The sequence below is a fragment of the Heterodontus francisci genome, chromosome 23 (assembly GCF_036365525.1).
Source record: "Heterodontus francisci isolate sHetFra1 chromosome 23, sHetFra1.hap1, whole genome shotgun sequence".
Taxonomy (NCBI): domain Eukaryota; kingdom Metazoa; phylum Chordata; class Chondrichthyes; order Heterodontiformes; family Heterodontidae; genus Heterodontus; species Heterodontus francisci.
In genome coordinates, this window is record NC_090393.1 from 60,823,010 (window position 1) to 60,848,815 (window position 25,806).

The 25,806-nt window shown below is 46.2% G+C and overlaps 1 protein-coding gene across 3 annotated transcripts in view; it reads left to right on the forward strand.

Annotated features, from left to right (window-relative positions):
- pisd (phosphatidylserine decarboxylase) overlaps nucleotides 1-25,806 on the forward strand; it is a 133,400-nt gene that overhangs the window by 85,080 nt on the left and 22,514 nt on the right. The window contains exon 1 of one of the 3 annotated variants that reach the window (XM_068055392.1): nucleotides 18,615-18,771. The exons of 1 other annotated variant lie outside the window; for it this stretch is intronic. In XM_068055392.1, the coding sequence (XP_067911493.1) occupies nucleotides 18,713-18,771 (59 nt within the window). In that variant the 5' untranslated portion in view covers nucleotides 18,615-18,712. Of the gene's footprint in view, nucleotides 1-18,614; nucleotides 18,945-25,806 lie in introns of those variants that run through there. One more of the 3 variants, XM_068055390.1, reaches the window with a different exon arrangement.

The window sequence follows — 25,806 nt, forward strand, 5'->3', positions numbered from 1 at the left end:
ATATTCAGTGATGCAAATTGAATAGGAAATTAAATAAAACCCCAAACACCTATTGCTAATATTCATACTGTTACTTGAATTGTACTATAGTGCTCCAAAACAGTTGAAGTCTAGATGCATTTATGTATAAATATCATCATGGGTTGCTAGATCTACATTACCATCAATATGAAAGGCACCAAGGATTGCACTCTAGTTATCTTGAGTCCTTAATATCAGCCACCTTCTGGAAAGAAAAATGTTAAAAATGAAACCTTCCTTTGTGTCAATCAGCATACTTATTAACTGGGACCTGCCAAGGAAATGGCCAGTAGAAACACTCCTACTCTGTGTAAACACCATCATTGACCTATTACCTATGAATAGGTAATCCTATTATCTATGGATCTATTGAATAAGAATGTGGTGCAGTATTGCAGTGCATCGGTGCCCCATTGTACTGCATTGTGGAGCAGCAGAGCATGGGTCTGTACCTCGGTCCTCCATGAGGTGAGTTATTGATGAGTCGCAATGCTTCCCTCAAAGGGCGAAAGAGGAAAAGTAATGGAGTGTGATTTGAGTCTCTTTGGTGGAGAGATGGGAACAATTGACACTTTTGCCTGCACATAGGGGAGAAATGAGACGTGATGGATGTCTAATCTCTGCCATTGTACCATGGCAACAGTTAATCAAGGTTCAAATGCTTCACTACAAGTAATGCACATTCCTCCCAGCCTCCAAAGATGGATGTGTGTTTCTATTACATAAGCACACATATATAGTGCTTTATCACAACCTGTTGAGGTGTCTTCACGTTTGCCAGGGCCCTTATAGAAGGTTGTCTGCTTGCCCACTTGGTTGGGTTTAGTACAAAAAAGATGGTAAAATTTTTTTTAAAGGGAACCAAATAACTTCAGTAAGTAACAGATGGAATAAGAAAGGCCACAAGATTTTAAAAATCTGAAACATTGAAAATGAGATAGTCTAGTGTTCTTACTAACTGAAATATTTAGAAGTCTGTATTTATTTCCAGCTTTGATGTTCTGAGGAAACAGTTATTGAGCACTTGCCAATTCCTTGCTCCTAATTAATGATGATTCTTGAAATTCCGTGAAGTGAGCACAGATTTCCCTGATACTGTATGCTAACTCAGATGCTAACTCCTTCTTGATAAGAATTCACCAGCCTGGCAAGAACGAAGCAGCACAGAGCAAAACAAAGGGAGAACAGTGAATTAAGTATTACTGCTAAAAGGTTCTGAAATTCTGAGGTCCTATGTTTCTCCCTTACTTCCTTGTAACAATAACAACCTCCTATATTTATATAGCATCCTTGATGTAGTAAGATGGTCAAGGTGCTTCACAGGAGGGTTATTGAACAGAATTTGACACCAAGCCACATGGGGAGATATTGGGACCAAAGACCAAAAGCTTGGTCTTAAAAGAGAAAAATGAGATAGAAAGGCAGAAAGGTTTAGGAAGGGAATTCCAGAGCTTAGGGCTGAGGCAGCTGAAGGCATGGCAATTAAAATCGGGCATGTCCAAGAGACCAGAATTTGAGAAGAGCAGAGATCTCCAAGGTTTGTGGGGCTGGAGGAGATTAGAAAACGGGGTGGTGAGGCAGTGGAGGAATTTGAAAGCAAGGATGAGAATTTTAATTTTGAGGCATTGATTAACTGGGAGCCAGTGTAAGTTAGTGAACACGGGTGATGGATGAATGGGACTTGGCCCAAGTAAGGGCACAGGCAGCACAGTTTTGAATATCCTCAAGCGCTTAGAGAGTCAAACTTGGGAGGCTGGCCTGGAATGGGTTGGACTAGTCAAGTCTAGAGATAACAAAGGCATGGATCAGGGTTTCAGCAGCAGATGACCTTAGTCGGGCAATGTTAGGAAGGTGGAAATAGGCAGTCTTAGTGATGACGTGGATATATGGTCAGAAGCTCATCTTGGGGTCAAATATAACACCAAGGTTACGAAAAGGCTGGTTCAGCCTCAGTCTGTTGCCAGGGAGAGGGGTGGATTCAGTGGAGTGTGGACCCAAGACAATGGTTTTGGTTGTCCCAATATTTAGTTGGAGAAAGTTTCTACTCGTCCAGTGCTGGATGGCGGACAAGCAGCCTGACAATTTAGGACACTGGAGGGGGTCGAGAGAGGTGCTGGTGAGGTAAAGCTGGGTGTTGTCAGAGTACATGTGGAAGCCGATGCTGTGTTTTCGGCTGATGTAGATGAGAAATAGGAGGGGACGATGGATAGATCCCAGGGGACACCAGAAGTAACAGTGTGGGAGTGAGCAGAGAAGCAATTGGTAGTGATTCTCTGGCTACCACTGGATAGATAAGAATGAGTTCAGGCCACCATTGCGGAGACATGGTTACAAGGTGATCAAACCTGGGACCTGAATATTCAAGGGTATTTGACATTTCGGAAGGACAGGAGGAAAGGACAAGGAAGTGGGGTAGCTGTGTTAATAAAGGATGAGATCAGTACAATAGAAAGAAATTATCTTGGTTCAGAAGATCAAGATGTAGAATCTGTTTGGGTGGAGATAAGAAATAGCAAAGGAAAGAAGTGACTGGAAATAGTTAATAGGTCCCTTAACAGTACCTACAAAGTAGAACAGAGTATACATCAAGAAATATTGGGGGCTTGCAAGGAAGGTGCGGCATTAATCGTGGGTGATTTTAATCTTCACATTGACTGGACAAATCAAATTGCCAAAGGTAGCCTGGCAGATGAGATCATAGAGTATATTTGGGACAATTTCTTAGAACAATATGTTCTAGAACCAACCAGGGAGCAGGCTGTTTTGGACCTGGTAGTGTGTAACGTGAGAGGATTAATTAAAGACCTCATTAAAGGATCCTCTAGGCAGGAATGATCATAACAGGATAGAATTTCATATTCAGTTTGTGGGTAAGAAATGTGGGTCCATAACTAGTGCCTTAAACTTAAATAAAGGCAATTACAAGGGTATGAAAACAGAGTTGGCTAAAGTGGACTGGGAAAATAAGTTAAAAGGTAAGACGGTAGAGAAGTAGTGACAGACATTTAAGGAGATATTTCATAACTCTCAACAAAGATATATTCTGTTGAGGGAGAAAGACTCTACCAGAAGGATATTCATCTGTGACTAACTAAGGAAGTTAAGGGTGGTATCAAATTGAAAGGAAAGGCATATAATGCTGCAAAGATTAGTGGTGGGCCAGAAGATTGGGAAAATTTAAGAAACCGGAAAAGGATGACGAGAAAGTAATAAGGAGAAATTGAAGTGTGAGAGAAAACTAACAAGAAATATAAAACAGATAGTAAAAGCTTCTACAAATATATAAAAAGGAAAAGAGTAGCTGAAGTGAGCATTAGTCCCACAGAGGGTGAGACTGGGGAATTAATAATGGGAAATGAGGAAATGGCAGAGGCTTTGAACAGGTATTTTTATCCGTCTTCAAAGTAGAAGGCACAAAAAGCATCCCAACGATAGTAGAAAATCAAGAGGCAAAAGGGAGGGAGGAACTTAAAACAATCAATATCATTAAAGAAAATGTAATGGCAATACTAATGAGACTAAAGGCTGACAAGTCCCCGGACCTGATGATCTGCATCCGAGTGTCTTGAAGGAAGTGGCTGCAGAGATAATGGATGCATTGGTTGTAATTTTCCAAAATTCCCTAGATTCTGAAAAGATCCCAGTGGATTGGAAAACCACAAATGTAACACCTCTATACAAGAGAGGAGGGAAACAGAAAGCCAATTAGCCTAATGCCTGTTGGGAAAATGCTAAAATCCATTATTAAAGAGGTAGAAGCAGGACATCTAGAAAATCACAGTACTATCAGGCAGAGTCAACATGGTTTTGTGAAAGGGAAATAGTGTGTGACAAATTTATTTGAGTTCTTTGAGGATGTAAGAAGCAGGGTGGATAAAGGGGAACCACTAGATGTTGTGTATTTGGATTTCCAAAAAGCATTCGATAAGGTACACATAAAAGGTTACTACACAAGATAAGAGCTCATGGTGTTGTGGGTGATATATTAGAATGGATGGAGGACTGACTAGCTAAGAGGAAACAGTGTGTTGGGATAAATGGGTCATTTTTGGGATGACCAGGGTGAGAGAGTAATGTCAACCTATCTGACAGTGCAATACTCCCTCAACTTATTACAGCACTAAAGTGTTAGCCTAGATTCTAAGATCAAGTCCTGGAGTGGGACTTAAACTCACAACCTTTGACTTGGGCAAGAGTGCCATTAATGGAGTTTTACTTGCATTTTAAAAAAAAGCAGATCTTGTAAAATAAGAATATGCTTAATTACAAGAATTAACATTCTTGTATTATGGATTGAAGCTTCCATGAATCGATTGCCGGTAATTTCAGAAAAAGGCTGCAGTGTACTGATGGATACTAGGGAGCAATTTTACAGCTTTAATCAGTGATTACTCGATCTTGCTCTTCTGCTTGAAAATGTCCCTGAATCTGTCAGTTTAGTTTACTGCCTTGTGTTTACTGCTGTGCAATTAGTGCCATGCCCATTAAGCAAAGGGTGCTGTAACAAGCAAGACATTTCCCGCTTTTGAAAAACCACATTCTTGCTGTTGCATGACCTGCCAAATGATGCCTGGAATGTTTCCTAGTTATGTTTGTAGCAGTGAACAGTATAAATGATAATAAGATGTATGAAATGATGGCGCATTTATTAAACCTTAAATATTTTTGCACTGAAATCTCCACTACCCAGGCATGTTGTTTAGTCTTTTCTGTTAACAAAATGGTACACTGCTAATTTTGGGCATCAAATACAGAATTGAATGGAGATAATACAACCTGTGCTCAGTTTGACTTCCTTAGCGTCCATTGATTTGTTTTTTTTTCTGTACTACTTTCTGAAAACTTAATCCTCAAAGGGTTGTTATTTAAAACAAAGTTTGTAAATTTTCAGGTGAAGGTTTATTATAAAAACTTTCTACTATCTGACAGATTATAATGTCAAGATGTAATCTTACAAAATGTATAGAATTTTTGAAATTCTCCCTTCTCCACTCTTCCTGCCCAACCAAATTCAGCTACTAAACAGCCATCTCACATAATGGGCTAAAACAAAAGCAATGATCTGTGATTGTAAGAAATTGAAAATGAAAACAGAAAATGCTGCAAGCATGTAGCAGGTCAGATAGCATCTGTGGAGGATAAATATGCACTGAAAAAGCCAGCCCAATTTTGAAGGTGCAGGCTATAAATATAGATCTTGCTTTTTGGCTGGGACATGGTCAGTCAATGCATAAATCAGATCCCATGTGGTTTGTTCTAAAATCTCGTACCTTAAACAGTGCGATTTATACATAAACACGCTGTGCCCATAGCTCTTTGTAACTATTCCTTTGGAATAGGACTTGTAAATGAAATTTATGTCTTTGTGCTGCCAGGAAGCAATGCGGGTATAAAGGGTTTGGACTGTGCCCACTTGAGCTGTGAAAAAATTCCCAACAGTGCAGTCATGATGTCCTTTCCTGTGAGCTGTGTAACATGAGGATGAAGTACCGATGGGTATAGGTCAGTCATTGGCAGTAGGGAGTGGTGGTAACAATGTGAGGGGGCAAGTAACATACAAGAAGTGTGTTGGTTTAAATTAAATTTTATTTCCCCAATGAACTAAATACATGTGGTGCTAGCACCTGCCTATTAGCTGTGCTTAGTTGGTTCTACCCCATTTAAGAATTGTTTCACTTTCTGATTTTTGTTAAATCTGTGTCCTAGTGTAGTTGAATGCAGTGGAACTTTCCTTTTGTAGTATTTTTTTCTTGTCAAAATTGGCATTGTGATATCTTGCTCTCTTCCCCCAATTTAGCTCAGTTTGTGACAAGGCTGCATTTGTATTGAGGCCAATCCGAACTCTCCCACTACAAACAACACGCACACAACACATTTGCAATCTCATCACACTCTGAGCTTCAATTGGCCTAGACACAAAAGCGGCTTTGTTTCTATTCTGCTCACTCAATGCTTCCCTTAGGAGTACCGCCATGGTACTTTGCTCATTTGAGAACGTGGGACAGGAGTCTCACTCAATTCAGACCCTCGAACCCAACCATTCACTTGGCTCAAGACAGAACCCGCCTTAGTTCTGTAACCCTTTAATACCCTTAACTAACAAAAATCTGTCATCCTTAGTTTTGAAATTTTCAATTGATCCCCTAGCCTCAGCAGCTTATTTGGGGGGCAGCGTTCCAGATTTCTACTGCCCTTTGGGTGAAGTACTACTTGATATCACTCCTGAATAGGCTAGCTCTAATTTTAAGGTCACGCCCCTTTGTTCTGGTTTCCCCTGCCAGAGGAGATAGTTTTGAGCCTGTGGTTTTGCCCTCTGTTCCTAAAGGAAACTGAAAGAAGTGAATAGTTGCTTTTCCTTTTGTGACTCTGGTAAGGTCCATTACCAACCACCTGCAAGGTCCTGCTAGTGTTGATCATCAGTCTGTGGCTTTGGATGGTTCTGGCTCATTGTCCTCATCCCCATACCAAGTTGATGAGTTGCGAGGGAAAGGCTTGGGTACAAGAGCAATCTTCCAAAAACATTTTGCCTTTATTATTGGTCTTGTTAGACGTGAAGGCACCTAGGGAGCCCTACATCAAAACACATTTCATCACTGAGTTCAGTGTCCAGAGGAGGCATGAGATCACTCACCATTGCCCCGACACTGAAATCAGTTAACTCAGCACAAACACCAGGTGGCATCAGCTTTGAGTTCAGAGTTACTGGCAACTGAATTACCCAAATGCCAAGGGATTTTACTTCTCGACTGTTTCTGCAATGACAGTTTTGTGATGTGTGCAGTTCGCTAGTTTCCTGCAACCCACCTAGCTCCAACCTCTCCAAAACAACATCTCATGTACAAAATGAAACTAGCTCCATTTTAAAAAAAACATGTTTTGATTTTACCTTGCTAGTTCTTAGATTTGAGGATTCCTTTGCAGGTCAAGTTTATATACAGAAGGCACATGTTCGTGCATCCCAAGATAAATTTTGCTGGACTTTAGAGATTTTTTGTTACCTTCCTCCTTTTAATGACCATGCTGGTGCCTACTGAGTGTGGTTCTATAGGTGCCAGCTGCTGTTGCCTGCTGGGTCTAGTTGTGTGGGCACCATTAGCTCTAAGAGGCCGTTCTTCTTGTGTTAGCCTAAATGGTGAATGCTGATGGTTTCAATCACAAACATCATCACATCTGAACCTGATCCTGCCCACACAAGAATGAGGACCCTGCTGCAGTTCCTCATCCCCCATCTTCAGTTATGAAGATAGAATGGAGAAGTTAGGACTGTTTTCCTTGGAGAAGAGAAGGCTGAGAGGTGATTTGATGGAGGTATTCAAAATCATGAGGGGTTTGGACAGAGTAGAGAGACAGAAACTGTTCCCACTCATGAAAGGATTGAGAATGAGAGGGCACAAATTTAAAGTATTTGGTAAGCGAAGCAAAGGCGACATGAGGAAAAACTTTCTCATGCAGTGTGGGGTTAAGGTCTGGAATGCACTGCCTGAGAACGTGGTGGAGGCAGGTTCAATTGAAGTATTCAAAAGGGAATTAGACTGTTTTATGAAAAGGAAGAATGTGCAGGGTTATGGGGAGGAGGCGGGGAAATGGAACTGCTCTTGGAGAGCCGGTGTGGACAAAATGAGCCGAATTGCGGCCTCCTGCCCTGTAACGATTCTGTGATTTTCCCATGTCTAATCTAGGGATATTGATACCAATTGCTGCATCCCCATTGCTACCTGGTTGAAATCAGCTAACTTGGCACTGAATACCAATCTAGTCTGTGAGCTACTGGACAGCACTTCCCATCGTGGACTGAGTTTTTTTTAGTTTTATTATTTGTATGTGGAAGTTGCTCCTTTTTTCCCCATTAGATTTGAGAATTCCACAGGTTCTGAAGTTGCTTTGCCAAGTCACTGTTCTTCATCTGAGAGTCTAGATATAGAATGTTGGAAACTTACTAGATTTTGGAGAGCATCACACCTGAGCCTGATCTCACCTTATGCCCACACAATCTCACTTCCTTAGTGAAATGCAGGCTCATTTTCCCATTGGTAGCCCAGTGGTGCTGAGACAAATTGTAACTGCTAGCCCTGGCTGTGATCAGCTAACTGTATAGCCTAAAGATTAAACCCAGAGCCTGGTTTACTCAGAGCAGTTCCATAATAAGCAGGCAGTTTGCTGAGTGGCGCTTCCTTTCTATTTAAACAAAAAAGACCCCTGTGGTTAGTATTGTTCCCAGGATGAGTCCCTCAAACTTGAATGAACTGGTATTATATTTGTTTAGATAAAACGTTTGGAGCACACTGTGAAAATTTGTTCCAAATGTGTCAAGTCGCAAACTGGAAGATAATTTCAGGAATGTGTAAACTGCAACTTTTGACACAATATTGGGAGGAAATACCATTCTACTTCCTCCAGACGGCATAGAACGAATCCAGGTCTTGTAGTGGCACGCTAACCCGCTCTCGTAACGATGTCTGGACATCAGGTACTTCGGGCAGTGCCCGAGAGCTGAGAAAGCAGTTGAAAAGTTAAGTCTTAATTAGGCTTCTGAAAGGGAGAAGGGAGAAGTCAAAGCAGAGAGATTTGGGAGGGAGTTTGAAGGCGGAACAAGATGGCTAAATGAAGAGTGGAGGTAACCGGAGCAGATCAGAGGAGCAAAGAGGTCGCTGAGGTAGGATTGTGAGCCAGGGAGCCACTTAAATGTAAGGATAAGGATCTTTAAGTTGATATGTAAGGGCATAAGAAGCCAATGGTGAGAGCTAATGTAAAGAAAATGTGGAAGATTTTGAGCAGGTAGTGATATTGGATGTGTTACCACTTGTGAAAGTTGAAAGTCCAGAGAGACTTAAAACAACTTGTATTTTTATAGTGCCTTTTATGTAGAAGAATAGTCTAGGATGCTTCAAAGATTTGAAGAAAGGAACGCTGAAGGAAAGAGTAGGAGAGTGAATAAAAGCTTGTTTGAAGAGGTGGATGCTAAGGAGGGTCTTAAAAAATTGGAGAAACATGAATTTGAGGAAGAGAATTTCAGAGGTTTGGGACTTGGGTAACTGAACACTAACCAATGGGAGAGCGAACGGCAGTGAAATGCACAAAAGGCTGGAGTCAGAGGAACAGAGTTGAGGAGGAATGTAGGGATCAAGGATGTTCGAGATGGAGAAGGGTGAGGTCTTGGAGCGATTTAAAATCGGATGGAGAGTTGTAAATTGAAGGCTTTGGTGGACTCGTAGCTTGATGTATGTCGGCGAACGCAGGAGTGATCGAAGTGATAGGTGAGCAGGACTTGGTGTCAGATAGGATACAGCAGCAAACTTTAGGATGAGCTGAAGTTTCTGTAGGGTAGAAAATGGAGGAATGGCTGAGAGCAATAGCATGAGTCTAGAACAGGAGTAGGCTATTTAGCCCCTCGAACCTGTTCTATCATTCAGTTAAATCATTGCTGATCTGTACCTCAACTCTCTCTATCCACCGTTGATCCATAACCCTTGACACCCAGACCTAATTTATTGATATTTTGCTAATTTCAATTGAACCAGCATCCATAGCCTTTTGGGGAAAGAATTCCAGATTTCCATAATACATTGTGTGAAGACTTGATTGCTAATTTCACTTCGTTAATTTGAAGATTGTGCACTCTTATTTTGGATTCCCTCACCAAAGGAAAATAGGTTCTCTGTAACTTTGCTGTTAAATCCCTTTATCATTTTAAACAGATCACCCATCGATCTTCTAAACTCAAAGGAATACAAGTCAAGTGTCCTCATAGCCTCCCCATTTCAGCCCTGGTATCATCATTCTGTTGTAGCCCTTCCAAGCCCAGTATATCCTTCCTCAGGTGCAGTCCCCTTAACTGAACACAGTGCTTCAGATGGGGTCTGACCAAAGCTTTTTACAACTGAAAGATCACTTCCTCTCATTTGTAATCCAATCCCCCTTGAGATAAAGGCCAACATTCCTTTATCCCCCCCCCCCCCACCCCACCGGATTACTTTTTGTATCTGTCTGGAGGTGACAAAGATGGGGATGAGGGTTTTTGTCAGTTGATGCGTTGAGTCAGGGACATAGACCCTGTTAAAGGAGTGGAAATAGGCGGTCTTTGTGATCAGGAGGAGGTGAAGTTGGAAGCTTAGCTCGGCATTAAACAGGGAACCAAGGTTGCAGACAGTTTGGTTCAACCTGAGTGGATAGCTGAGGAGAGGCTATGGAGTTCGTGGTGGAGGTGCGGAGCTTGTGGCAGTAACCAAAGACGATGGCTTAGAATCTTCCCGTAATTAAAGCACGAGTGAGTGTCTTATCGGCAGAAGGGGAGTGGTAGCAGCAGAGATGGGCATCAGACTGATGAAGGTGAGAAAAGGCAATCTTCTGTTGGTAACTTAGCGTGCCGTTGCTGTGATGCTTATCATCCATTTCCATCCTTGCCCTGGTGAGTTCCCAATCTCGGTTGTTCTATTAGAGGGAGGTCTGTGTACAGGGAAGATATTTACCGCACAAATGGGCTGAGGGTGACTGGCATTTGTCATTTGGCTGCTTTCATATAGCTAGTGCTTGTAGTGAATGATAGTGAAGGGATCCTGGAGGTTATCTGAGTGCCAATCAACACCAGCAATACTTGCTGGCAGCCTGTCTGAATTGCCTGTTTTAATTAAAATGTCAGTCTCTGCTTTAAGCTGGCTAATTCTATCAATGTAACTGCAGTGTTCCCTGAGCTCTGCCTGCAGCTCCTATCCTTCCTTCCTGAAGCTGCTGATTCTCTCCGCTGACCATGTCCCCATCCACAGTGTCAGCTTTGGCTCAGTTAGTAGCACTCTCACCCCGAGTCAGAACATTGTGGGTTCAGGTTCCACTGCACGAACTTGAGCGCAAAATATAGGTGGGCACTCCGTTGCAGTGCTGAGGGAGTTTAGATATGCTGTCTTTTGGGTGAGACGTTAAACCCTTTGAGTGGATGTACCAAAATCTTGAAGAAAATCCCTCAATCAACATTACTGAAAACAGATGATCTGGTCATTGTCTCTTTGCTGCTTGTGAAGTCTTGCTGTGTGCAAATTGGCTATCAGATTTCCCACATTCCAACCGTGACTACATTCCAAAAGTACCTCATTGACTGTAAAGCACTTAGGGGCAACGCGATGTTGTGAAAGATGCTCTACAAATGCAAGACTATCTGTGTGCCTTATCCAATATTCTTTCTAGTAGTGACAAGGAATGGGAACCGCAGCAGTTTTTTTAAAAATGAAGTTGGGTCACTGAGGCCAATTGTAGAACCCCTAATGTCACTCTAGCTGAGATGCAATGAGAATTGAACCCGGGGCCATACTGATTGGTGTAGCTCAGATATGTGCTTCCTGCAGCAGTTGGGTGGATCATCATGTAAATGTTCACGACACTCCAGAATTTCAATTAGCTCTGTTTAAGGCAGCAAATATTTCAGTTTGAATGATTCCGCTTGTGTTGGGCTTGAACCACATGCTCACATACTGAACGACTGCAGCCACTTCCTGGAAGGTGCCAAGTGCTGTCTAAGAGGATTAGTTCATTTGCATCTCCTGTAATTTAAAACAAAATAACACAGCCCTCTGAGTGGCAGCTTTTGTTTTGTAGCAGATTATTTGGCTAAAAATTAATTTTCTGTATTGGTGATTGGCTACTAGAGTTTTATTGATTACTAAAATAAAAACATTTACAATGTTATCTTTACAGCAGCCAAAAGCATAATGGGTCCAATATACAAATTCTTGTATTTTAGTAGGCGGATGCAGTATGTTGATCAAGTGGGTGGCGATGGACTGTGGAGGTTAGAGTCAAGAGTACATGTTGGTGCAGGGGTGCAGAGTACAGTAAATGGTTTCTCCATTATACCTTTTTAAAAACAAATTTGTGGTTGGCATCAGATTGGAGGGGGTGTAGTTAATGGGGAAGAAGACTAACAAAATATAGTACATTAATATGCTTGTAGAATGGGTGTAATTGGCAGATGAACTTCAGTATAGATGAGTACAAGTTAATACATTTTGGTGGGCAGCATAAGGAGGCCACATACTCCTTGGAGTACAAGTCTCCAAATGAAGTACAGGAATAGAGGGGTCTGGAAGTACAGAGATAAAATTGTAAATGGATGTTATGTTAAACCTGTTTAGAACCTTGGTTAGACCACACTTGGTGTTCTGTGCACAGTTCTGGTCTCCATATTATAAAAGCGATAGAGGCACTGGCAAAAATGCAAAAAAAAAATTACTAGAATGATACCAGAACTGAGAGGTTATTCCCATCAGGAAAGACTGAACAGGCTAGGGCTGCAATTTTTCTAGGAAAGAGAAGACTGTGGGGGAAACCTGTTAGAGTTCTTTATTATTATGAAGGGGTTCGATCGGCAGATGTGGAGAAGCTGTTTCCACTTGTGATAGAGACCAGAATTAGGGGTCATAAATATAAGATAGTCACTAATAAATCTGATAGGGAATTCAGGAGAAACCTCTTTACCCATAGAGTAGTTAGAACGTGGAACTCACTACCACCTGGAGAAGTTGAGGTGAATAGCTTCGATGCATTTGAGGGGAAGAAAGGTGAGGGTGAAAGGTGAAGGATAAGCAAACCTGATTAGATTGAAATATGATGGGAGGAGGTTAGTGTGGAGCATAGACTTGTCTCTGTGCTGTAAATAATTTGTAATACTTCGTAAAAATCACGAGCTTCAGCAGGAATGGGAATTACAGCTGAGTGATTTCCTTTCATTGCAATATTTGGCCCTGAAGTTTCTTAGAGAAAAAGTTCAAATTTTGCTGGCGCAATTCTGTTTTTACCTTTCCAGCTTTTATAAATGTGAGGTTCCTCTCTCTTGTAGTTTCTTGCCCTCACCCCTCCCTCCCTCTCCCAGTTTTGTTTGAAAGCACTCCTGTGAAGTGCTTTGGGACATTTTGTTAGATTAAAGGCACTATATAAATGCAAGTCCCCAACCCAGGGTGCTGAGGCCAACTATTGCTTTCTGCTCTTTTCTTGAAGAGAGAGATTTATAATGGTGCTTCAATGCTTTGTGATGCAGAATAGGGAGAAGAGACTTGGAGTTATCAACCATATTGTCATGTTTAGGCAATGATTGGAGACCAGGATCGTTCCACGGAGCGGCAGCCACTCCTTGCCAATCACCTCTAAAAATGGGACGCACTGTGTGCCAGTTTGCTGCCAGTTCTCTCTGATAAGTGCTGTGTGATGAGAGAGGCCAGAGAACTGCTAAAATGAAACTTTCAGTGGGGTTTTGATAGGAGGTCGGGCCTAACGACGGCATGCAGTTTTGCAATGCCTTTATTGTCAGGACGACACTCCAAGGCCCCGAACACTCTGCAAACCAGCAACTGGCTTCACGTTCAGCAAGAAATCACATTGTAGAGAGAGGTCAACGCTGTTTGCCTATCATAAGATACAGTTCAGCAGTTTGTTCCATGTACAGATCCTGCGTGAAGCTCTGCTGTGTAGGTGTTCTCTGGTTCACTTCATCATAAGCTCAGTAACTCTGCTTGACCTGATGCTGGTTATCAGAACCCATTCTGTGCAGAATAAATTTACCCTCCCAATGATGGTTGCAGTGTTGGGAGATGAAAACCCTGACTTGCTCCGCTCCTCATGTCATTGGTTCTCAGTATATTCCAATGCTGATATGTAAACTCTATAGATAATGCAAATTTTCAATCTTTCAGATGTTTGGGGCTTTTTTAAGGCTAGAAGAAACTGCCTCTGTGCACCGTGTACTGGGGTTGTGTTGTTTGAGGTCTTTGACCACAGGGGCCATTGTCCAGTGTGTGAAACTGAGCAGCCAGTACAGGGTAGCAGGAGAGCTTGAAACTGGACATGGTTTTGGTGGGGAGGAGGTACGGGTCACTGTTGACCAAATAACTGTAAAGACTGGCCGAAAAAAGGCAGCGGGGAGACTTCATGGTCCCACCCACCCCACACAAGCTGAGACATGCTCCTGAGGGGACTCCCATGAACTAAGACACACTCCCAGGACCCCTTGGTTTAGCTTCAGTCTGCCAAAAAAAGAAGCCAATTCCTTGCAGAAAACAGGTTTTGTAAGTACACAGTGACAAATAAGGTGCTAGTAAGTTTTTAAAATAATGCATGCAAATCAACTTTGGTTTGATTAGAGGGCACAAACAAATGTGATGACAGGCAGCCAGAAATCTCTTGACCTCTGGCCCAACAGGGTTTGCTATCTGGAAACCCGTGGTCTAAAGTACTATTTGGTCTGGATTCGTTAATTTGAACATTTTGTATTGTTTGCGCATCTTAAGACACTAATGAATACTTTTACGTTGTTCAGAATCTACTGAAATAATCTAGAGGTCATTATAAGGGGGAATTAATTACTCAGTGCACATTAACCCATTTCATGGAGCAAAGCTTTTGATTTGATTCTAGGGGAGAAACACTCGGGGCTTTGGAATTTGTGCCCTGACTGCTAACCCTTACAGACTAATCTTTACTATTTTTTTAAAAGTTGATTCAGGAATGTATTTGCTTCTGTTGCCACAGTGACTTGAGTGAGTAACTTATGCCATCTTTTGAGCTATTTAATAATTAATTCCTGATTTCATCCCTGGGCTACACTGAGTTAGCTACTTGGGGATAGTTTTGGGATATTACTTTAACTTTCATATCCTTGGTCTAGGGAGGGAAGTATCTGCCAGAATTCCTGTGCCTGGAAGTGTTAGTCATGGCTTATTCAGTAGCACTGTTGTATCTGAGTCAGAACCTTATAGGTTCAAGCCCCAATCCAGTGGTTTGAGCCCATAATCCAGTCTGATGCTTCAGTGCAGCATTGAGGGAGTGCTGCACTGTCAGAGGTACTGTCTTTAGGATGAAACTTAAACCAAAGTCCCGTCTGTCATAGATGGACGTGAAAGATCCCATGGCACTATTCAAAGATGAGTAGGGGAGTTCTCCCAGTGTCCTGGCTAATATTTATCCCTCAACCAATGTCACCAAAAACAGATTCACCTATTGGTGATTGAGGAGTCTTACTGTGTGTAAGTGGCTGCCACGTTTGCCTACATAACACACTTTATAAAAGAAAGATTTGCATTTCTGTAGCACCGTTCAAAACCCTAGGATGTCCCAAAGCACTTTGCAGCCAATTAAGCACTTTTTACAAAAACATGTAGCCACTGTTGTGTAAAGAGAATATTAATAGTAATTGGTCAAAAGTAATTGACTAGGATGGCCTGAGGTTGTGAAAGTTTCTATCGAAATGGAGGTTCATTCATATTTCTTGATCACTGTCCATCAGCATTTGCTGAATTGCATGCCTGGGTCTCAGATTAGGAATGACTTGGGGCCTGGCTGTGATACCTCTACAACAGAATAACCTGCTGATGTCCACTGTCTAGGTTTACATGTGAAAAATGGGCACGATACCAGGAAGCACCAGGTGGCTGTGGCACTGTACCCCAGCAAGATTCAGTGGCTCAAAAAGAGGAGGGCAGACCTGATTTTAATCACTCCCTCCCCTGCTGGCCCTGGGCAGTACATAACTTGGGGGCAAATGAGTGCTGTGATACTGAACCACCAATCCCGACTGTGTGCTGAGTGTGTCATTCATTCTCGTCTGAGTGGCAAGAGGAGCAAAGTTGTCTTCGCCTCTGCTGCTGATCACTGTACAGTAAGTCCTAGTGATAGTATGTGAACATCTGGTGAAACCAGGGGCAGGATTTTCCCGTGAGCTTTGGGACTCAACATCTGGACCAAATGGGGGTTTCCAAACCCGCATTTGCCAGGAGCCAGACCAGCAGAGCTATTTTCTGGGAGACGGCCTCCTAATTGCCACCTCTAACATGAGGTTTTTTAATGAGGTAACAGAGAAGATTGATCTGGGCAATGCTGTTGCTGTGGTGTATATGGACTTCCAAAAAGCATTTGATACAGTGCCACACAACAGACTTGTGAGCAAAATTATAGCTTATAGAATAAAAGGGACAGTAGCAATGCGGATATGGAATTGGCTGAGTGACGGAAAAGGGAGAATAGTGGTTAATGGATGTTTTTCGGACTGGAGGAAGGTTTGTAGTGGAGCTCCCCAAGGGTTGGTGTTAGGACCCTTACTTTTCCTGATCTATATTAATGACCTAAACCTTAGTGTACAGGGACAATTTCAAAATTTGCAAAATATACAAATCTTGGAAACATTGTGAACTGTGAGGCGGATAGTGTAGAAATTCATAAGGACAGACAGGTTGGTGGAACGGGAGGACAAGCAGCAGATGAAATGTTATGGAGAGAAGTGTGAAATGATTCATTTTGGTTGGAAGAACATGGAGACACAATATGAAAGAGTGCAATTCTAAAGGGGGTGCAGGAGCAGAGGGACCTTGGGAATATATGTGCACAAATTGTTGAAGGTGGCAGGATAGGTTGAGGGAACAGTTAATAGAGCATATAGCATCCTAGGTTTCATTAATAGGGGCATAGAGTACAAAAGCAAGGAGATTACGTTAAACTTGTATAGAACATTGTTTCTGAGTATTATGTCCAGTTCTGGGCGCTACTTTTTAGGAAGGATGTGGTGGCATTGGAGAGAGTGCAGAAAACATTCATGAGAATGGTTCCAGGGATGAGGAGCTTCAGTTATGTGGATAGATTGGAGATGTTGGGACTGTTTTCTTTGGAGGAGAGAAGGTTGAGAGGAGATTTGATAGAGGTATTCAAGATCATGAGGGGTCTGGACAGAATAGATGGGGAAAAACTGTTCCCATTGGTGGAGGGATGAAGAAGAGGGCACAGATTTAAGGTAATTGGGAAAAGAAGCAATGATGACATGAGGAAAAACTTTCACGCAGCCAGTAGTTAGGATCTGGAATGCACTGCCTGAGTCTGTGGTGAAGGCAGATTCAATCAAGGTATTCAAGAGGGAATTTGATTGTTTTCTGAGAAGGAAAAATGAGCAGGGCTTATGGGGAGAAGGCGGGGGAATGGCACTAGGTAAATTGCTCTTTCAGAGAGCTGGCACAGACATGATGGGCCGAATGGCCTCCTTCTGTGCTGTAACAATTCTATGAGAATGCAAGGGGGAAGGCGGCAGGCCCTGTGGAACAGAGGGAAAAGCCCTCTGGGGGAATTGTTGTGGCAGCGGGAGTGGCCTTTCCTTCTTGCAGCCTAGTCGTTGGTGCATGGAGTCTCCAGCTCCAATGACCCCGGCCCGACCTGCCGCAGGGAGGCTGCCTCCATTGAGCTGGTGGTCTCCCCATGCAGCGAGGGGGGTAGGGCACTCTGCCACCAGCCACCAACCAAAATGCCGGAGAGCCCAAAAAACTGCCCAAATTGGGGCCTTAAATATTTAAATTGGCTGCCTGCCTTCATTCAATGGGCAATTGATTCGCACCCCGGCTCCTCCTAGGAAACCTTCCTGGCAGCAAGAATGCGTTGAGGAGCTGTCCTGATGAGGCTCCATCCTATTTCCCTCCCCCATCTCAGGGCCTGCCATCCTGGGGCTGGGAAAATTTAGCTCCTGGACTCTGATGCCTCCATAGGTATATAACTGTTTAACACATAATTTCTTTGCTTAGCTTGAAATATAGAGTTCATGCAAATACCAATGAAAGAGTCGCCCAGCCTGGGTCCTAGAGTGGAGGTATCAATAGTTTGTTACCATGCCCACTGTCACACTTCTTGTGTGGTCAAGTTTGTGGATGTATCAAAATGCCAGTCCATTTGTCCATTTTCCCTCGGTGTGTTTTCCTATCTGAGTGGAGGACTGCCTTGCACATTTTGTTTTCTTGCCCATAATTTATGGTCCCATAAAAGTCGATATTAATTCATATAAAATTCAGCAATAATTTTAAATCAAACAACACTTAGCCTAGGATTTAGAGACACAATACTGTCCTATTGTGGGTATATCAGATGTAGAAGCACTAGAAAAGTGCAAAAAAGATTTACATGGATGATACCAGAACTGAGAAGGTTGGACAGGCTGGGGCACTTAGGGTGACCTGAAGGGGTTAGATGGGGTAGACATAGAGAAAATGTTTCTGCTTGTAGGGGAGGCCACTGGGATCATAAAAGCAAAATACTGCGAATGCTGGAAATCTGAAATAAAAACAAGAAATGCTGGAATCACTCAGCAGGTCTGGCAGCATCTGTGGAAAGAGAAGCAGAGTTAACGTTTCGGGTCAGTGACCCTTCTTCGGAAGGTTAAGAAGGGTCACTGACCCGAAACGTTAACTCTGCTTCTCTTTCCACAGATGCTGCCAGACCTGCTGAGTGAATCCAGCATTTCTTGTTTTTATTATCACTGGGATCATAAATCCGTTTACTCAGAATGGTAGGAATGTGGAACTTGCCTGCAGATGTCTTTCAGGGAAAGCCAGATAAAACACAGGGAGAAGGGAATAGACATTAGGGTGAGATGAGGGCTAGTATAGACCAGTTGGGCCGAATGTCCTGTTCTGTGCTGTAAAATTCTATAATTTTTCCATCATTTCCAGCTGCTGTATTGATGACAAGAGCTTTAGTGACCGGGCACTTTCTCTCTTTCCCCTCCTTGAAGCCTCCTGTGTGTTTAGGTGCCGGATCTGAGCCGCATGCCCCGTTACATCCGGGCCGTCTGCTGGTGACAGGCGGAAGTGGAGGCGGGCCGCACTTTCGGTGACCAGGAGCGCGTGGGTGACGTCACTGCCGGCCCTCCCCCGCCGGGGGGAATCCAGGCTCTAATCCCTTGGTCATGTGTCAATCAAGCCAGCAGCAACAGCAGCAGCCAGCGGCGCTGAAGGGAGGGAAATGGTGAGATGTCGTAAATCTTTGCATAATACTACCACTACATGTTACAACCTGCACAGAGTTAAAATTCATGTCCGGAGATCCCGTTGCACCGATGCAAGCCAGGCAGAGCAGCAAGAAGCCGACGGCTCGGTGGTGTCAAATGGTGCTGGCTCTAGCAGGCGAGCACGCTTCAGGTACTGTAGAGGATATCTCTTTATATCTCTCCGTGTGTAATGGGACCTGCAGAACCTAAAGCCTGTGCTTGACCCAGTAATCGCCTTTCACTGCTGCTGTATAATAGCTTGCAGCCTGGATAGATTCTTTGTTGGGATGGGGCGGGGTGGGGAGAAAGAGGGTGTAAGCAGGAGTTTGCTGGGAGGGGAGGCGGGGGGGATGGTGGGGAGCGTGTAAACCGGAGTTAGTGGGGGGGGGGGGGGGTGGGTGGGTAGAGAGGATCTAGGAGATGGGGTTGAAGTGTGAAGGGTGCCATCAGGGTTGTTGTAGTGGTGTCAGCAGAGGATATCGGAGGATGCAGGAATTTGGGGGAAAGGGGAGGGTGACAGCAGGAATTGAACAGAACAACAAAGACAGAGCTGTGATTCATTGCTTGTAATGCTACGAGTTTGATGCCGAGAGGGATGCAGGAGAGGGGGATTGGTGCTCCTATGCAGTGATGCTGCTTGCTGATGATTGGCCGGGTATTCTCTGCAGTAGAGAGGGGAGGGAGGGAAATGGCCCTTGTTTGGGGAAACGCTCCTAAATGAGTGCACAGCAAGTGTGTAGTGTGCCAGGCGGAGATGGTGCGTTTCTGGTGAGTGATGTATTTCCAGTTTAGGAAGGTGTGATGGGAATGGCAGCAGTAATACTAGTGAAAGATGGTCTTTAGAAGAGACTTTGTTTTTTGATGCTCAGAATTAATGAATGATTTAAAGCAATAAATTGAGAACAGTTACTGCTTGTGACGAGTTGGAAACAGTGAAAGGTGAGGAGGCAGAAAGAGCCACTATACTTTACAAGGATGTACAGGGTCTCCAGGAAATGGGGATTGTGTTGAGCCTGTTATTGTGGGAGTTGAAGGGAAGTGTCGCGTGTGGGTTAAAACAGGGAGGGGATGCATAGATTGATCTGACACTGCTGCAGGTGTCCAGACAGCATTGACATTTAGTTTTGAGAGAGATCTTTGCTACCCCTCCCCACTAAGGTGCTGTACCCTCCTGAAGTTGACCCGACCCTTCAGTGCGGCCGCTATTGCTTCCCGCCGCCCCCCTCCTCTGCAGGTTGTTTATGTATCAAAGCAGAATGTCCAGATAACATTCGGCACTTCTCACTCAATGTGCTCATCCCAGTGATGTTTCAGCTACTTTCATCCCAGAATGAATCTGAATTACTCGAAGCTCTTTGCATTTCCCAACTTTTCAGTAATTTAACCCTTTAATGAGTCAACCCCCATAGGGTTTGTGCCCAAACACGCCTATCAGTGTTCCTGGTAACAGTGCAAGATTTCTTGTGCCGAGACTCGCTGTTTAAATATTTGGATTTCCTGGATTGAACAGGATATCATTTCTTTACAGACTGCAAAATGTTTGACTGGGAGTTGTGGGATATACAGTGTTGAGTACATTGTGATTTGTGCCCAGTGTTTTTGGGACAAAGTAAGTTGTTATTGATGTATTTGATGCTCTGCATTGGGAAAGCCATTCTTGTCTGCAGTAGGGCTTGATGTTAAACTGACACTGATGCAGTAGTTTTTTTATTATTGAACTTTAAAATCAAATAATTGAGGCAAATTTAACCAGATTGAACTGGTCAAAGATTTGGCCATTTCTTTCCATCTCTTTCTCTCTCCCCCCCACCTTCCTCTATCTCTCTCTTGTTTGCACACTCACTCTGCCGCTCACTCACAGACTCTTCCGTTCACTCACTTTCTCACTCGCTCTCCCTCCCTCTCTTGCATGTTGTGCACAACTGTCACATTAGCTCTGACTCTCCCCTTGCTTGCATGGTCCCCTCTCGCTCGCTCTGGCCCCCCCCCCCCCCCCCCCGCTCGCTCGCTCGCTCTGGTCCCTCCCCCCCGCTCGCTCGCTCGCTCTGGTCCCTCCCCCCCGCTCGCTCGCTCGCTCTGGTCCCTCCCCCCCGCTCGCTCGCTCTGGTCCCTCCCCCCCGCTCGCTCGCTCTGGTCCCTCCCCCCCGCTCGCTCGCTCTGGTCCCTCCCCCCCGCTCGCTCGCTCTGGTCCCTCCCCGCTCGCTCGCTCTGGTCCCTCCCCCCCCCCGCTCGCTCGCTCTGGTCCCTCCCCCCCCCCGCTCGCTCGCTCTGGTCCCTCCCCCCCGCTCGCTCGCTCGCTCTGGTCCCTCCCCTCCCTGCTCGCTCGCTCTGGTCCCTCCCCTCCCCCCGCTCGCTCGCTCTGGTCCCTCCCCTCCCCCCGCTCGCTCGCTCTGGTCCCTCCCCTCCCCTCCCCCCGCTCGCTCGCTCTGGTCCCTCCCCTCCCCTCCCCCCGCTCGCTCGCTCTGGTCCCTCCCCTCCCCCCGCTCGCTCGCTCGCTCTGGTCCCTCCCCTCCCCCCGCTCGCTCGCTCGCTCTGGTCCCTCCCCTCCCCCCGCTCGCTCGCTCGCTCTGGTCCCTCCCCTCCCCCCGCTCGCTCGCTCGCTCTGGTCCCTCCCCTCCCCCCGCTCGCTCGCTCTGGTCCCTCCCCCCGCTCGCTCGCTCTGGTCCCTCCCCCCGCTCGCTCGCTCTGGTCCCTCCCCCCGCTCGCTCGCTCTGGCCCCTCCCCCCGCTCGCTCGCTCTGGCCCCCCCCCCCCCCGCTCGCTCGCTCTGGTCCCTCCCCTCCTTGCTCGCTCGCTCTGGTCCCTCCCCTCCTTGCTCGCTCGCTCTGGTCCCTCCCCTCCCCCCGCTCGCTCGCTCTGGTCCCTCCCCTCCCCCCGCTCGCTCGCTCTGGTCCCTCCCCTCCCCCCGCTCGCTCGCTCTGGTCCCTCCCCTCCCCCCGCTCGCTCGCTCTGGTCCCTCCCCTCCCCCCGCTCGCTCGCTCTGGTCCCTCCCCTCCCCCCGCTCGCTCGCTCTGGTCCCTCCCCTCCCCCCGCTCGCTCGCTCTGGTCCCTCCCCTCCCCCCGCTCGCTCGCTCTGGTCCCTCCCCTCCCCCCGCTCGCTCGCTCTGGTCCCTCCCCTCCCCCCGCTCGCTCGCTCTGGTCCCTCCCCTCCCCCCGCTCGCTCGCTCTGGTCCCTCCCCTCCCCCCGCTCGCTCGCTCTGGTCCCTCCCCTCCCCCCGCTCGCTCGCTCTGGTCCCTCCCCTCCCCCCGCTCGCTCGCTCTGGTCCCTCCCCTCCCCCCGCTCGCTCGCTCTGGTCCCTCCCCTCCCCCCGCTCGCTCGCTCTGGTCCCTCCCCTCCCCCCGCTCGCTCGCTCTGGTCCCTCCCCTCCCCCCGCTCGCTCGCTCTGGTCCCTCCCCTCCCCCCGCTCGCTCGCTCTGGTCCCTCCCCTCCCCCCGCTCGCTCGCTCTGGTCCCTCCCCTCCCCCCGCTCGCTCGCTCTGGTCCCTCCCCTCCCCCCGCTCGCTCGCTCTGGTCCCTCCCCTCCCCCCGCTCGCTCGCTCTGGTCCCTCCCCTCCCCCCGCTCGCTCGCTCTGGTCCCTCCCCTCCCCCCGCTCGCTCGCTCTGGTCCCTCCCCTCCCCCCGCTCGCTCGCTCTGGTCCCTCCCCTCCCCCCGCTCGCTCGCTCTGGTCCCTCCCCTCCCCCCGCTCGCTCGCTCTGGTTCTTCCCCCCCCCCCCCCGCTTGCTTGCTGTAACTTTCTCCCCCCCCAGCTTGCTCGCTCCGGTCCCTACCCCCCCCTCGCTCGCTCCGGTCCCTACCCCCCCCTCGCTCGCTCCGGTCCCTACCCCCGCTCGCTCGCTCTGGTCCCTACCCCCGCTTGCTCGGGTCTCTTCCCCCCCCCCCCCCCCCCCCCCCCCCCGCTTGCTTGCTGTAACTCTTTCTCTTTCCCCCCCCCCCCCCCCCCCCAGCTTGCTCGCTCCGGCCCCCCCCCCCCTCGCTTGCTCTGTCTCCCCCCCCCCCCCCCCCCCCCCCCCCGCCCACTTGCTGGCTCTGGCCCCCCCCCCCACCCCTCTCGCTCGCTCTGTCCCCCCCACTATAGCACCTGAACTTCCTTTTCCTCGTTGTCTATCCAGTTCCCTTTGGTGGGCAACCTCCTACCAGATTGCCATAGACCCTCTCTGGGGCTAGCAGATGTCGTAGCTCAGTGGCACCACCCTTAATTTTGTCCTCTTCCTGCCCCTAGCGGGAAGTCTTAGTTGTTCATCCAGTAAAGTCAGGTCTGAAAACACACCTTTACCTATTGGTGTTACATCATGTGATCATTACAAACTCTCTCAAGATAACAGCTGTCAGTGGGAGATCCTGGATTTCCACCTGTGCTCCTCAGCCTTTGCCTGTACCTCCATTTAACCAGTCATCACTATAAGGGCAAACTGTCACAGGTTGGCTCACCCTCCTCCTCTGCCCCTGACAATCTCTACCTTGCTTTAACACTGGCAGGCCTTGATCAGTATAGGATGGGGTGGGAAGTAGTGTGATTATTCCTCATCTGATCACCAGTTGCTGCACTGCATGTCTGCCTTCTCGCTGCTGATTTGTTCCACCTTTTCTTCAAAATTAATCAATCAGCTCTAATTTATCTATGGGCACAGTGTGTTATTCGTTATAGCCTAAAGGGGACATAGTTGATTTGATACATTCTATTTCATCACTGAACACTGTAAAGCTGCTGTTGTTCGTCTAATGTCCACATACCACAGCAACCCACGAGCTGTGCTTCTCGTGTCCAAAGTGGCCTAGGGGGCTAAAGCTTCTTTTCCCTCCACTTTATAATTAGCCTCAGCCTTTCTAGGCATGTGAGAGGAAAGGTGCGACAGGGTTCCTGCTCCCGATTGCTATCCAAAAAGGTCCACTGGAAGGTGTGTGCATGTGGATGTCCAGCAAGTACAAGCTTGAACTGGGTTGCAGTGCCTCCCACGGTTGAATACCCTTGTGAACACACAGTCTAAACTCATGCTGAAGAATATCCACTTAGGTGAAGTACTGGGGCCAGGCTGGTGTTTATGGAGCTGCACCTCACACGAATCAGTGGCTTCAGGTGTGGAGAAACTTCCATGAACTGTAGGTCATTTCACCGTTCCCTGTTTTGCTAATGAGACTTTTCCAGGATCTCATTTACTGCTGCTCCAACATGGGCCAGAAATAACCACCTAGTTGGTCTATGCTGTTGATGGCCATGATTGAGAAACCGTTTGTGTTCTCTCTGAGGCAGGCTGTCACAGCATGGCATGAAATTAAATGAAATGAGGTGGTTAAGTCTGTCAGCACTTTCCCTCCACCCTCTGGACAGTTTCAGAGCTAATTACAGTGATCAATCATGGAATGGCTGAGTTCCACAGACTGATTCTAATTAAACCAGTGGTTATTTGGTTTAACAGATTTTTGTTACAAAAAATATTGGTTGAAAACTGCTTTAAAATGAAAGCAGCCTTGGCTGTGAAGAAATCATAGGACATTGCAGCACAGGAGGAAGCTATTCTGTCCATTGTGCCTGTTCCAGTTCTCTCAGAGGAGTAACCACTCAATCCCATTCCCCTACCCTCTTACATTTTCAAATATTTTGTCCTCTTCCTTTTAAAAAGCTGTTATAGATTCTGCTGTTGCTGGGCACTGCTATGTCCTAATAATCTACTGTGTTTTTTTTAATTAACTTTTCCTAACCCTAACTTCATGCTTTTGCTGACCTTATATTTACTTCCACCAGTTACTGACTTGCCAACTAGAGGAATTAGTTTTTTTTTCTGATTTGCTGAATCAAAAGCATTGAGCACTTCAGTGAGATCTCAATCTCTATCTTGATGAAAAGTGTCCCAATTTTCCTAGTGTTTCTTTCGAACAAAAGCTTTTCTTCACCTGGGAATAGACCTTTACAGAATGGAAGGAGGCCATTCGGCCCATCATGTCTACAGTGGCCAACAAGGAGCCATCCAGCCTAATCCCACTTTCCAGCTCTTGGTCCATAGCCATGTAGGTTACGGCACTGCAAGTGCATATGCAAGTACTTTTTAAATGTTATAAAGGTTTCTGCCCCCTACCACCCTTTCAGACAGAGTGTTCCAGATTCTCACCACCCTCTGGGTGAAAAAATTGCTCTCTAATCCCCTTTATACCTCTTACCCTAAATCTATGCCCCTGCTTATGGACCCCTTAACTAAGGGAATAGGGTCTTCATATGCAGTCTATACCCCTGATAATTTTATACACTTCAGTTGGGTCTTCCTCTGCCTCCTCTGTGCCAAACACAACTGTACGCAGTACTCCAGCTGTGGCCTGACCAATGTTATATACAGTTACAGCGTAACCTCCCTGCTCTTATATTCTATGCCTTGGTTAATGAGGATAAGTATCTCGTATGCCACCTTGACCACCTTATCGACATCTTCAGGGATCTGTGGACAGGCACTCCAAGGTCCCTCTGTTTCTCTACACTTCTCAGTATCCGATCATTTATTGTGTATTCCCTTGCCTTGTTTGCCTTCCCCTAATGCATTAACTCACACTTCTCCAGATTGAACTTCATATGGCACTGTTCCAGCCACTTGACTAGTCCATTGATATCTTCCTGCAGTCTACAGCTTTCTTCATTATCAGCTACATGGCCAATTTTTGATTTGTATGTAAACTTCTTAATCATACCTTCTACATTCAATTCAAATCATTGATGCATACCACAAAAGTAAGGGACCTAGTATTGAGCCCTGCGGAACCCTACTGGAAACAGTCTTCCAGTCGCAAAAACACCCATCGACCATTACCTTTTGCTTCCTGACTGAGCCAAATTTGGATCCAACTTGCCACTTTGCCATGTGACACCCGTGGAGTAATCAGTTCAGCCATGAACTTATTGAATGGCAGAGCAGGCTCGAGGGTTGAGTGGCCTACTCCTCCTAATTCGCATGTTCGTATGTAAAAACCGCGCTAAAATCCACAGACTACATCAAATGCACTACCCTCATCGATCTTCCTTGTTACCACCT